The 13,728-nt window shown below is 40.0% G+C and overlaps 1 protein-coding gene across 1 annotated transcript; it reads right to left on the bottom strand.

Moving 5' to 3' along the window:
• Window positions 1-1,811: 1,811 nt before the first annotated feature.
• Window positions 1,812-7,299, bottom strand: LOC135486215 (toll-like receptor 4). Its single transcript, XM_064768872.1, has one exon. The coding sequence runs from the start codon at window positions 7,294-7,296 to the stop codon at window positions 5,080-5,082; it is 2,217 nt and encodes a 738-aa protein (XP_064624942.1). The 5' UTR covers window positions 7,297-7,299; the 3' UTR covers window positions 1,812-5,079.
• Window positions 7,300-13,728: the final 6,429 nt, after the last annotated feature.

Below are 13,728 nucleotides of genomic sequence, written 5' to 3'. Positions count from 1 at the left end.
TGGTGGTCCAGGAAAATAGAAGTGCAGATCTCTTCTTCTCTTCATATAAAAGTCTTGTGTATGGCAGGAAACGAATGAGAGAAAACAATAGGGCTCAAAACTATATCTCTGCAACAAATATCAAATATTACACACAAAGTCAGTATGTGTATTTGTACATCTGTCTACACAACGGAATTGTTGACATTCATCAGTGCGAATTTGTACAATGTGTATAATTTAAAATTTTCACATTCAATTACAAATTTCAAATACTTAACGAATGGCACTGGCCTTTAAGGATATCTATAGCTGGTCCGCCATGATATGTCAACATAACCCCGCTGCAGTGTATATGAAAGAAAAAAACCCGTCTCAAATCGGAAGATATACATTTACATGTCATTATAGTTATAATGACCTCGTATTGAAAATGCTCACCAGTTTGCAGACGTTCTATACCTCTTACAAATTGGCCATAATAAAATAAAGCATGTAATATCTCGGGGGAGAATTGTAGAAGATTCACTTTGCGTGTCTAAGATATTCATTGCGTTCTCTACGGCCAAACGGTTTCATGTTTGGCATGACGATGAATAAATCAGTTTGCCTGTAAAACCGTCTGAATGGGGGTGATTAAGTTGACTAGCCGTAACTGTTGACTTCTGTTCTTTTCGTCGCGATATTGATATATAGTTCATTCATCATTTTCGGGTACATTCATGTGTCCCAAGTTAGAAGGCCTATTAAGTATAAGTATAAAGTATATTTATCTACCAGGCGAAACCACAGACGGTTTTCTCTCTCTGTCAGCAAAAGATAGGCCTATGGATGTATTTCATGATCTTTTTCGTGTACTTTTAGTATTCATATAGGGGACTGAATGGGGGAGACGCAGCATTAGCGCCGTATCGGACAAGCGAAATCGCGGATATCCCATTTTCTCATATTTCCTGATTAGATGGATGGTGCTACTACGTTGAAGCACACACGTAAACTACTGAAGAAATCACGAGTTGGCAGGGCAGACGAACGATGCGGCTTGTCTCAACCAATCAGCAACAATCAACACATTGCCAATGTAGCTGGTCAGAAACAAGCAGCAACAATCATCAAGTTGTAAATGTTGCTGGAAGGATGTTTCTGGTCAAAAGCAAGCAGCATCAATCAACAAGTTGCAAAATTTTGAGTACGGTACGATGTTGGAAGTACATGTACAATTAAGGCGTACCGTGTTTCGTGGCTTGCTTTGCTTTGGCTGTTGGCTTTTCCACAGTGATTCCGGTTGTGGAGAAGGTTTCAACGCTGATAACGGTGGTTGGGGTGGTGCAGTATAGAATTGTCGATTCCCTCAACAAACTACCCGAACTGTACAATGTGCACTGAGTGTAGGTGGCGATCACTAGAGAGTTGCACTTCGAGGATAAATCTCCATGCATCCTGCATGGTTCCCCACATTAGAAAACGACTATACTCAGAGAGATTGTAAATACTGAGATTTTTGCTTTTGGCCTGAACCACCTGTGTGAATGGCAATTCTCTTAGGATAAGAACCGCAGGGCAAGACGATGATGTCGAGATAAGGCGATTACAGCAATCTCGTTGAAAGTGGTTAGAAAATGTGTAGGCAGGTCTTGAGCCGCATTTTCCATGATTATTAGTTAGCCGTATCACCTGCTACGCGTATTAACCACTGAGGAATGATGGAAGTATTATTTGTCCATTTTTGATGCGGATTCTCTCTGACTCATCGAACCAGTGAACTTCACTCGAGTTGTCCCAATAACAGTACATGTACTTCTTGACTTCAGTCGGAAGGATCAATCACCTGCTTTTGCCTTGCGAGTTTTCAATGAAGGAGACTAGCAAATTACATTTTTATAAACATAAATATTACATGTATATTGATTCAATTTCGACATGCACATAACAACTACAAATAAATGTGCAGTAAACTTTGCATATGTCGAACTCGACTGGGCCTTTTCTTTTTGTGCGTTCATACGAAATCCGTACACATCACTTACAGACTGAACTTGGACTTGGGAGCGAGGATACGGTTTATGCTAGTCCGATAAACAACGTATGCAAGGTTTACTGAACATTCAAACAGGCAAAATATTCGACAAAAGACTTTTTCAAGCCGAAAAGTGTCCGAGTTAACAAGAAAAGTGAAACTGATCTGAACACAGCGCTCAGAACAAACACTAGGATGACACAACCACATGATTTGGGATCATCTCAAAATAAAAACCTCCAACAATGAATATGACCAATGTCTCTGTTAAGACCTCAAAAGCTCAAAAACCTTTATAACCAAGAGTTTACATATCCGTGGTGACAGAAAGGTCAGCTAGTACCTTTGAAACAGACCAGTTACCAAGAAAATGTTTCAATTACAGTCACTCTGCGCCACCCCATATTGTTTTCTGTCAGCTGTTTTCGATACTGTTACTTCCACCTTAAATTGCTTAGCATTAATGATCTACATTTTAACTCAAATTCGCGTGTGTTTTTTGCTGGAGATACCTTTGAGACACTCAGTTATCACACGGATGTTTTCCTATAGATCCGTGCTCAGAACCGTCTGCAGTCTGGCAAAATTATAAACTACGTATTTTTGATATTAGCACACTTCTTTATACCTCTATACCTTGAAAGAGACGCTAATTTTCATACCGGTACCACTACCTCGTCACTCGTTATACCTAACCAGATTAATAAGCAGGCGTATGGTTAATTGCAAATTGTGGTTTCAGATCCGTTGTCATCGGGAAAATGTAGGATGGAAATAATTATCGGGTGCAAAAATGCAGATCTTTCGCTGAACAAGAATTGGATATATTGGAACTGAGCACCACAAAAACTGGTGTTTCTTGTGCACGATATGTTCCCTGTGCGCCAGATCACAAAAGCGTTGTTTTACCTTTCTTGTGAAACTGGTGATGCGCACGAAAGCTTTTTTTTAAACTGCCTCGTGCACCTGCGCCGCAGGAGAAATAGCTCATTTTAAGATTTGGTTCACTTGCTGACGAACCCGTGTTAAATATTGTTATGCGGAGAATATTGAGTCCAAGTTTCTCATGCTCTTATATATAGATCTAAATTATCGGACTCGTTTAATCGATAGATCGATCGATAGATTAGAAATTTAAAAGAATGACACTGGTTAAGTTCTTGCTAACTGCAAACCGGATTTCACGCTGCATAAGGTATGAAATTAATTGATTTTAACCTTTATTTCTAAAACCACGACTAAAATCAAAACAAGACTCGTAAAAAATTCAAAATGTTACTCATACTATATACAAGCATGCGATCTTTTAAATTTTCTACGACTGACAATGAGGACAAGTCTATTTATACAATGAAGACTCGTCATAGTTGAAACATTTATATCTAATTAGATCATGAACTTGGTCAAGTGGGGAAAAAACCATGGGTATCGAAACGCGAACAACTTGACTTTCATGCGTTCGAGTGACTTAGTGATCTCAAAACCTCCGGGTCAAGATGTGTCATGAAAGGGGTCTGAGCCAAACCACCTATGTGCATTTTCTGTTTTGAGAAAACAAGAAATACGTCACACAATGCATGCCATTTTGGTTCAAAGATCCTTTTTTTCTTCACAAAAACCAATTGATTACATTGCCAATATTATTGTATCATTGAACTAGCTTTTGCAGTTAAATTTCATATATATACCCATCACCAATCCTTTTTGAGCAGCCAAAAGTGAAATTCCACCTTGAATGTTTTTGACGGGTCGTTTTCAAGTTGGCACTTGATTCACTACTTTAAGGGTAAAAATCAACCCCACTGAATGGTCACAAAGATAAACAAGCTCCACCTATTGTAAGATAGCTACATGCTCTACATTTTGACGTATTCCAAAACGACCGATGTGGCGCATAGCTTGTCTGCTCTGAACCATTCATACACTGCACATAACTTGTTTTTGAGATCAGTCTTCAGTCTTCCCCGAACAATTGGCTACCAAAAACATGACTCTCTTTATGAAAGGGCAGTCCTGATAGACAAATACAATACCATCATAACAATCAAATCATGAACTGCCAAGCCCATCAAGATAACGTGCACTACTTTTAAAAGTGTCATCTCCGTTTAAAAAATAGATCCTCCATTAAAATGTATCGAACAAGCAGTCATGTGTTCAGAACATACAATGTACATGTACATATAGGCCAACCTATCTGAAGTCCTATCTTATAGGCCGACTCACCATCGAAAATAGAGAGGTTGCGCAACGGTTTGGCAATGCCAGTGAATTAAAAATCTAGATTTCATACAATATAACAATAAATATAAGTAGTTTTTGAAACTTTACTTTAAGTTTAGCATATATAAAGTTGATTAGTTTACTATATTCAAATTAACCCTTCGTCATCCGCTTTGAGCATCCGGACCCATGACTGCCGGTACGTGCACCATATCGGAAGTAGAGAGGTTGCGCAACTGGTGGCAAAAGGTATGATTCACTAAAAAGAAGTTCGTGTTTGGACACACATATCGAAATATGATTGCACTAACACGGCGTTCGTTCTTTCGTAGCTCGTAGCTCGTAGCTCGTAGCTCGTCGGAGGCTTCCTTCGCACGTATATACGCCGCAGCGAAATCACACTCTTTGTCCCGCATACATTTACATGTAGCTGCGAAACACCCTTTATAATTTTCTTTATGCGGACCATGACTTTCATAGGCCCAATTGATACTTATCATAGCCTACATGTGCTTTATAAGCCTTTAAATATACCAAGTTAAAATACTATTTGAACACTGTGGGACCATTGTAGGAAGTTACGCTTGTTAGCCTGTGTTTAACCCTCCACTTATACTTTACCATTATATGCCTACCACTCTATATTTAACACAGCTGTGTTTAACAATATTCAATGACAATATCAAAGTTCACACAGTAAATCACACTGACTTCATAGTGCACCATTTGTCGTCGTCCTTGTAGGCCTACGCAACATAAAATGACTGAGCCCGTTTTGAAGTGATTCTTGAAACCTATGAGGGAAAGAAGCAAGAACGCCTCTTATCTCCATTGGTATCAGCACAGCACCGGCGAGACAATCAGCACACAGTCCTCTCAGTTAGTGGCTGCGAATTCGAATGCTTGATGTAAAAGTTCTTGTTGTCACGCCGCGGACACCAGCCCCTCATTTTCCGACATAAAATGAACACATACAAAATTCTTCGCTTACCACTCCACTCAAACTCATCACCGCCAACATACGCGTACCGCGGCTTTTTACAAAATGCACAGCGTTTAAAACTAAACGAAACGACTACAACAATTATACAAATTAAAAGAAAACTGCCAACGGAATAGGCAATGACTATTTGCAATTTGGACATTTGGGTGTCATGGCAGTCTTGGGCCTCGTACGCCCGTAGCGGGACACCCCGGGCACTTTCCGGGGACGTGCAGTCATACCCTTTTCCGCGGAAGTCCACAACCTCGATCTTGGAATCGTTAATCCACTGCCTGAACGAATCAACAGCACAGCTGCAATGGAAAGGGTTATTAGCAAAATTTACCTTCTTCAGCGAAGGCAAGTGTTTGAGATAGTCTGTATCAATCTCCTTCAGACGGTTGCGCTTGACGTCGAACACATGAAGGCTTTCCTCGAGATGTCTCGAGGACGTATCACAGAGCTTAGAAATCATATTGTCACTTAGGTATAGTCGCCGCAAAGATGTCAAATTACCGAATTGCTCCTGCGGGATTGTGGCCAGAGCCATGTTGGACAGGTCGAGTGATGTTAAATCCGGTAGATCACGGAATAAAGGGAGCAGAGAGCCACTTTCGATGTGTTGACCGAAGCTGTTCCCGCCGAGTCTGAGATGCCTCAAAGATGGCAACGTCGAGAAGCTGTCATGTGCTACATCACGTATTTCATTTGAAGTAAAATCTAATGAAACTAAACTCTCCCCAGTTGACTTCAACACTTCAGAAGAAAAATACGTCAAAGAATTCCCAGAAACATTCAAATATTCCACGATTTGTAATCCATTTGTCCATTCCCACCGCTTTATGTCATTTCCAGATAGGTCAAGCGATCTGACCTTGAGCCCATCGAAGGTCAAAGCATCTATATCCGAGATGGCATTTTTTGTAAGATTTATCGACTTTATGTTGGGCATGGACGAAAAGTGACTTGGAATAATTTGAGTTATCTTATTCATGCCAAGATGGATGCTAGTTAGCAACGGTAGATTTAATATAGGGATGTTTGTCAGGCGATTGTTGCTAAGAGACCATACCACAAGATGCTGAAGAGTGGTTTCATTCTCAACATCACCTAAAGTTGTAATCCTGTTGTAATCCATGCACAGTTTCTTCAAGCGTAATCCAGTGAAAGCAACGTAACTTACGTCATCAATACGGTTCCCAGTGAAATCGAGGGTTTCTAAGTTGGGCATTCGACTCCACAGTGGATCAGGCGGAATCTCTTCAATATCCAAGCGAGATAGCCGCAGAACTTTAATTGCACTTTGAGGCTTGAACCCGAGGAATAAGCCCTTCAGTTGATTCAGGGACAAATGGTTCCCTGATATGTCAAGATCCTCGAGATGGTCACTGAGATTCCTAAATGCGTCATCGTGGATCGCCACAAGTTGGCAGTCACTGAGAGTGAGTGTTCTGAGGGACGGCGGCAGGTTGACAAACCCATCAATTGAAATCTTTCCCAGTGGGTTACCCCGCAAATCTAGGAGCGAAAGTTTGTAAAGATCCCTGAAGGATTCAGTAAAGGCCTTTACGTCATGGACTGCATTGTCTCGTATGCTAAGCGACTCTAACTTTGGAAGCGATGAAAGAAAGTCTGTAGAAATGTTCACGAAATTATTACGATCTAAAATCAAGTATTTCAAATTGTCGAATTTGACGTTTTCGAAACTGTCAAATCTTGTGAGGACATTTCCACTCAAGTCTAGTTTCACTAGATTCTCTAAGTTACGGAAAGCGTTCACGTTGAAGGTTTTCAGACAGGAATTCGTAATGCTTACCGCCCGAAAGGTGTAGCTCGAGGATGAAGAGTCTGCGGTCAACCGACCTGAACCACCGCAGCTTCTGTCGATGTCCAGGTAGCGCGTCTCGAACGGTAGAGGGAAAATCTCCTCAAGTTGTATCCCTTTACAAGCCACGGACCTCTCCCTTCCATCGCAGAGGCACCTGAAGCATACTCCATGGTCGATAAACTCGGTTTGAAATCCTTCGAGAAAAAGTAATATCCCCAACAGAAGTCTATGAACGCGGAGAGGAACGTACGATCGGTGTTCATTCATCGTCGGTCGTCTAGCGAATGACGAAAGCGATTCCGTGCTGGAAGTCGGCCACGGTATATAATCAGGTTATGTTCACAGGAGTGTGTGTAATGGGCTTCGCAGTTCAACAAGCATTGATAGTATTGTGCTTGTGTGGTATATCGGACTTTAATGTTTGCCCCTGATGACAAAGAGGGGGGACAGGCATCGAAAAGACACCCGGAACAGAAATAAGATCAGTTACGTATAATTGCTCATCTACATGAGTGCACCTTTTGAATAAGCTGAAAATCATTCAACGCTTTTATTTATAGTGTCATTGCCCACCACATGCTTCGATATGATCATTGATAACCAAACGTAACAAGCAAATTTAACCCGATTGGCATCGGTCAACTTGTCAAAGCCGATAACAAGTCAAAATCACGCATACGTGTATGATCTTCGAATGACTCCACCCTTCAAAACGCGACAGGCACTCAACATATCCCTTGGGGTTCAATGTAATATCCTTTGGTTGAATCATTTAGATAATTACATGGAGCATGTTGTCTCTTGAATTACGAAGGACTGTATAACTTAATGGCTTGTCTTGGTGAACTATGAAAAAGGCGGGCGCATGGACTGGGCGTCATCAAGGATACGAAAGAGCGGTTTAACATCTGTGACTGCTGCCAATATTTCAGTGTTTCCATGTAGTATACCATGGGCACTTCCAGGCACTGCTGGTGGAGTAAAGGAGTGTTTACAGTATCAGCCAATTTCGTCATATCAAGACGAGCGGCTAGCCTAGACATAAAGCCAGCCTGTTGAAAACAGTTTGTAGGTTATCAAACTACATTTACTATAAGTATAACATTCTAGTTGAGTATTTTTACATAACAAGCATGGAAAATCAAACTATACAAACCTAAAACAGATGATACAGTCATGTACTCTACAGAAATCACCCAAAATGCGGCTAATATTCGGTGACCTTACTGTTTCTTTTTGAAACCCGACTGCAATGATAACAAAACGTGTATAACATTGTGTGGCTGCATAAATGATTTATTTACATGTAAAACAATTTAGTTCCTTTCTTTTAGCACTACTGCGCAAATTGGATGAAATTAATTTGCGTTTACATTAAGCAAACCTCTGCGGTAACTTTATTTACGGAAAGCTTAAGCGAGCGCGTTGAGTGCAATATGTTAATAAATGCCAAATAATGTGAAGTATTTTGTATAAATCTACCACGGCAATTATAACCAATTTCCAATAAAACATATAATTTTTACGTATTTTTTTTTCTCGGAAGGATGGGTTTAGACATGACGCCTCGTTTCTGTGGGATTTTTGGCTTAATGTTCTTATTTCATGTATGTAACAAGCCACTTTCCACCCAAATACATGTTTTATGTATGTACCATGCATCTGACAGTGTTTCTCTTCGTCAGTGTTGCCCTTTATCCGTGCTTCCTTCAGGGAAGCTGAAATAGTTACATGCATTTAAGGGCGTAATGCATCTATCTGTTCTAAGAGGACAACTTGTGTGAATGGAAGCATTAGCACGCATGCATAATGGCCTTTGCTAATTCGTTTTGCACGATTTCGTGTCTATCCAACAGTGATTCGTTCCATATTGTAAATATTGTGCCACCTCGCCTACAATGGAATGCAGTGCTCCTTATAAATGTAGTTTTAGTAAACATACCCACGCGAACAGTGCTTTACCATTCCCTGGGACATGTAGAATGCTAAATATTTTCAACAATGTTCTAAACTTTGTGAATGAATATGAAGACGTGTGCCTATCCTAATATCAATGGTTGTTCAGCAGGGGTCTTCTGGGAAATTAGGACACGGATGACCGTACAATACAAATCTGCAAATGTCATTAATGGCACCGGAACTTTTACCTTGTCGAACTGAGGACCTCATAGCGTGAGGTTCCATTTAGATAATGTTTGATCATAGTGCAGAAGAAAGCCTTCATGGTATATGGTTTAGCCATATTAAATGTCGCTAAACTGTATCATTAGCGTTCTATTTTTTCTCCAGTTTTTGACGAGCCAATAATATATTACCAAGTATATACTTAAAGAAGTGCAAAAGTGAAATCAAATTTCATTTGAGATCTTTGCTGTCTGTTGCCCGTCTAATCGGCCTACCATGACAAACATAACTTTGTTAAAAATTTTGCTTCAACTTTATAGAAAACATCGGCGTCATCATCATCATTATCATCAGTCCTGACTTAGTGTCAGTTACCCAGGAGAAAGTGTCCTTTCCTACTGGAAGGTATATGGTTAATAATCATATATCTATTGTCCTCAAACAAAGCCCGCTCGCACCTAGGCCTAAATTTCCACTTTTCTACTGTCTTACGGCAACTATTGATAATACGACCCCCACGAAACAGTTTTCGTTGTGGTCGATGGGCAAAACCCGGCAAGGGCACATAAACGTAATAGGCTTTAAGGGTTTTAGGCAAACACAAATTTTGCCCGCTCCCTAGAGGTGTTTCAGCGAAATTAAGGGAAGGGGTGCTTAGAATCTAAAAGAAACGATGGGGTGCACATCTGACATGACCGAGAAACGTTTTTCAAGAGTGTATACATTTATTGTATTAAGCATGCCAGGAAAAACCACAATCACAGCCGTCTATCGCAAATGATATCTTCATTCGCTACTTCTCGATTACCGGCAAGGGCAGAAGCAGTCTGAATCGATCGTTAAAAGGTCTACCCTATATCTTCAGTAGCAGTTAATCCCACGTTGTATTCAAAGGTTGTATACAATAGCCATGGTTACCTGATAGCTTATCCTAAAAGCCCTATTTGTCACTGGAAGATGTACCCAGAAAATAATGATGAGGCCATCTTCATATATGAGTTTCCGATAAGGCTTCATGAAAAATAGTTTTGATGTACATGTAAAAGTGTATATCTGATAAAATTCAAATGATCAAGTAAAATCTGAGTTTCTTTGACTTTTACTTGAATGGTGCATGTAGTCGCACCAAGAGGAAGTAACGTACGTTGTTAAGGAAAAGAAGATCACGATCTTTCTCCCTGTCGTAACGTTAATAGGCAGTCCGGAAGGAATTGGTTTCCATACCTTACATATTTCGGGGATATCCTTTCATGCTTGAATAACATAATCAAATTGGCGAATGTCGGACGTATTGACATCCATGTCAAAATGCTAGGGATGGAAATTCTTTCAAGATATTGCCATATCTTTTTTCATTGCTGCTGTCATGCAACACGCACCGAGGAGCATACATGCTTGGCGCGTTTTTCCCAAATCATACCCCATCAATTCCCTTGCTTCAAATTTGTATTCCCTTTGAAAATCTTTGCCTCAAAGAAATCTGTGAAAAACAATTTCATTCTAGCCGATCGACGCGCTTGCCATGCACTTAAGTCAGATGTAGACGAAAACCGTTCCCATTCTAAACACGATAAATGGAAACGAAAATGTTTTCTGTCCAATTATATCTGGCAGCTGTTATTTTTTGTGTTCGTCGATTTTATAATGACGTCTAAACGATGAAGACCGCTAGAATATCACGTTTCTTTCCTGTTATTGTAGACATGACAAGACGCGAGAACCAGCCTTCGAGACGTGGTGTTGATACATACAAAATGTATTCTAAGTAGATTTCACTATCAAATTGATGGTTGATGAGAATGCATGCAAAAGTAACGGCATTATTCGGCTTTCCTATCCCGATCAAAAAATCTTTTAAAATTTGTGTTCATTGGTTTTCTTTTCGCAGACGAGAGGATGGCTTTCACAAAAACAGGGTTCCTTTCCTCGTAATAAATGCACAACTATGTTCTTTTTCTCATACTTTATTTGCGAATACGAAATGTTATGGTGCTATTGATAGACAATGTTAGTCAATATTTTGCTTCTTTTGCTGCAATTAGGTTTTGAAAATCTCTGCGCATCAGAAGCGCTATCAGTTTGGATGTTGTATAACAGAAAGTACCCTGTTATTTTTCAAACTAAAATGATACATAAAAAAAATAATTATAGAACGTGCATGTACATGTGCAGAAAGGGGTAAAAACTATTCCTTTAAAAAATCCTATACACTTGTATTCAGCCAAAAAGAAAACAAGTCCAGCCAAGTCATCCGCGGGTACACTCCGATCACAGTTGCTAGGCCTCATTCCTTCCCTATAAGACTATCTTTAGGATGACTAATAGACTCCCTCATGAGTCTATCCGCGGGTTTCTTTCATCTTACTTTCCTGGTTATTTTGAACTGCACAACTGCGGGAACTTGGAACCCTGAGAACAAAAAATTGTCTTTTCAATTTCCAGCTTGCCCTCGCCTCTGTCGGTATGATGCTGAGGGCTAAAGAAAATCGTAATGGGATAAGTTTTGTTGCTGGGTCCTCTTTCACTTGGTTCTTGGATATATTGGGGGAAAAGCGTAATTGGATGACCTGTGTCGCTGCCATTCTAACCGATAAAAACATCGGCTTTGTTCGACCAATGATTGATTTTCCTATATCCCGGGTTGGGTCTGATGTGATGTCATTATCCAGTTGCATGGCCTTCGTTCAGTGGAAGCCCAGATACATCCGGAAGAGCTAATGGGGTGGTTATTGACCAGCAGAAAAAAAGTAGATGGGCAGTTTTATCGTGATTTTTTATTGATCAGGAATTCCTGAGCCCTGAAGCATGAAGAATTGCCTTGTCACTCTTCAGTTGAGGCTTTCACTCGCAAATACTCTGTTTTCCGTTATATGAAGTCAGTGACAATCAACAGTAGTGTCTTTTATTGACTTGTAATTCCTGAGCTCTTATCCAATTACAGTTATTGCCTTGTCACTCTTCAGTTTCCTTAAAGGCTTTCACTCGAAAACACCCTGTTTTCACTTATATAAGATCAGTGACAATCAAGTAGTGTCTTTATCACTGACTTGAAATTCTTCACCATGATACATTACAGTATAACCTTGTCGCTCTCACTCAGTTTAATATCAAGGAGTTCACTCCGAAATAATCTATTTTCACTTGTAAGAGATCAGTTACAATGAAAAATCAAACGTGACTGATATTGATCCCTGATTCCTTTGCGCTGATCCATTACAGTCACCTGTGATTTCTAATCTCTGATCCATTTCGGCAAGGACTCGTTAGTCATGTTTTACGTCAATTGCTTTCAACACAAAAAGATTTGCTGATGGTCCAAAAATATCAAATGTCTCAAAGACCGTGCCTAACTTGCAATTCAAGAGAGCATGAAAACTCTTTCCCTGGCAGCAAAATCAAAGACAATTAGAGCCTCTTCCTCTTTATTAAACAATCAGCAGAGCGGTGGACTGTGAATTTCTTCATCTAAAAATTAAGAAGGAGTCAGACTTATTAGCTATTGGCCTTTTAGAAGCATTCACCAACCAGATTCCAAACCAATTAGGGCAGATAAGGAAAGAAAGCGCAAATGAATGGGTAAGTCTGCTGAAATTGTGGGTGGGATTGCGTAGGGGTCATTGCAATCCATTCAGACTGAGGTCAAGAGTGATTTCCTCCGTCCTCGAGAGTGATATGTGAATCAAGACGAGCATGAAGTGGATGTGATTGCTAGACAACTCCTGATTGCTTTCGTTAACTTGTTATTGATCGCCAAGAGAGAGACTGGCACTACCACATGTATTCCCTTATCGCCAACATATTCCCGACTACTAGTACCAGTAGCAGCGAACAAGGCTTTGTAGTACCCACCACTGATATCAGCCGAGTTTGATGTCAGCCGATGCATGCTGTTGATGTCAGCATCATATGTTTTTTATAGAACTTGTCTGAATAAATTTTGTTTTCTCCTCCGATCGCAATTGTAAAAAACACCCGAGGTTGGCTGCCGGAAAAAGTGATATGTTTTTCAACACACTCTAACATCTTTTTCATATAACTTCCTGAATCGATTGTCCACAGGCATCTTGGTATCAGCCAATCTGCGTGTACTTCCTTTGGCTACATTTCATACCAGTATACGTCTGCCGTCTTCATAAAGTATCGAAATAACATTCTGTTTTTCTAAAAAATATCAACATCAGGGAAGAGTACCAAATTATAATTTTTGTACAAGTACATGTACAGTTATTGCGTGCCTCGGTACGGCAGCAGATTAGTGCCATAAAAAATAAAATATTATCTCGTTATTACGAGATCTTTTCTCGTTATTACGAGATCTTTTCTCGTTATTATGAGATCTTTTCTCGTTATTACGCGATGTTATCTCGTTATTACGAGATCTTTTCTCGTTATTACGCGATCTTTTTCGTTATTATGAGATGTTATCTCGTTATTACGCGATGATGGTATATGGGTCTATAAAGTACGGACCTTTCCCGCGCTTGATCCTGAGCTTTAATCCTCGATGTTGCGTGCACTTTCGCATCTCGTAATAACGAGAAAAGATCTCGTAATAACGAGATAACATCGCGTAAT

Source organism: Lineus longissimus, chromosome 4 (genome assembly GCF_910592395.1).
Source record: "Lineus longissimus chromosome 4, tnLinLong1.2, whole genome shotgun sequence".
In the NCBI taxonomy this organism is placed as follows: Eukaryota; Metazoa; Nemertea; class Pilidiophora; order Heteronemertea; family Lineidae; genus Lineus; species Lineus longissimus.
Note: the sequence above shows the minus strand (reverse complement) of the source record. Positions and strands in the feature narration are given on the sequence as shown.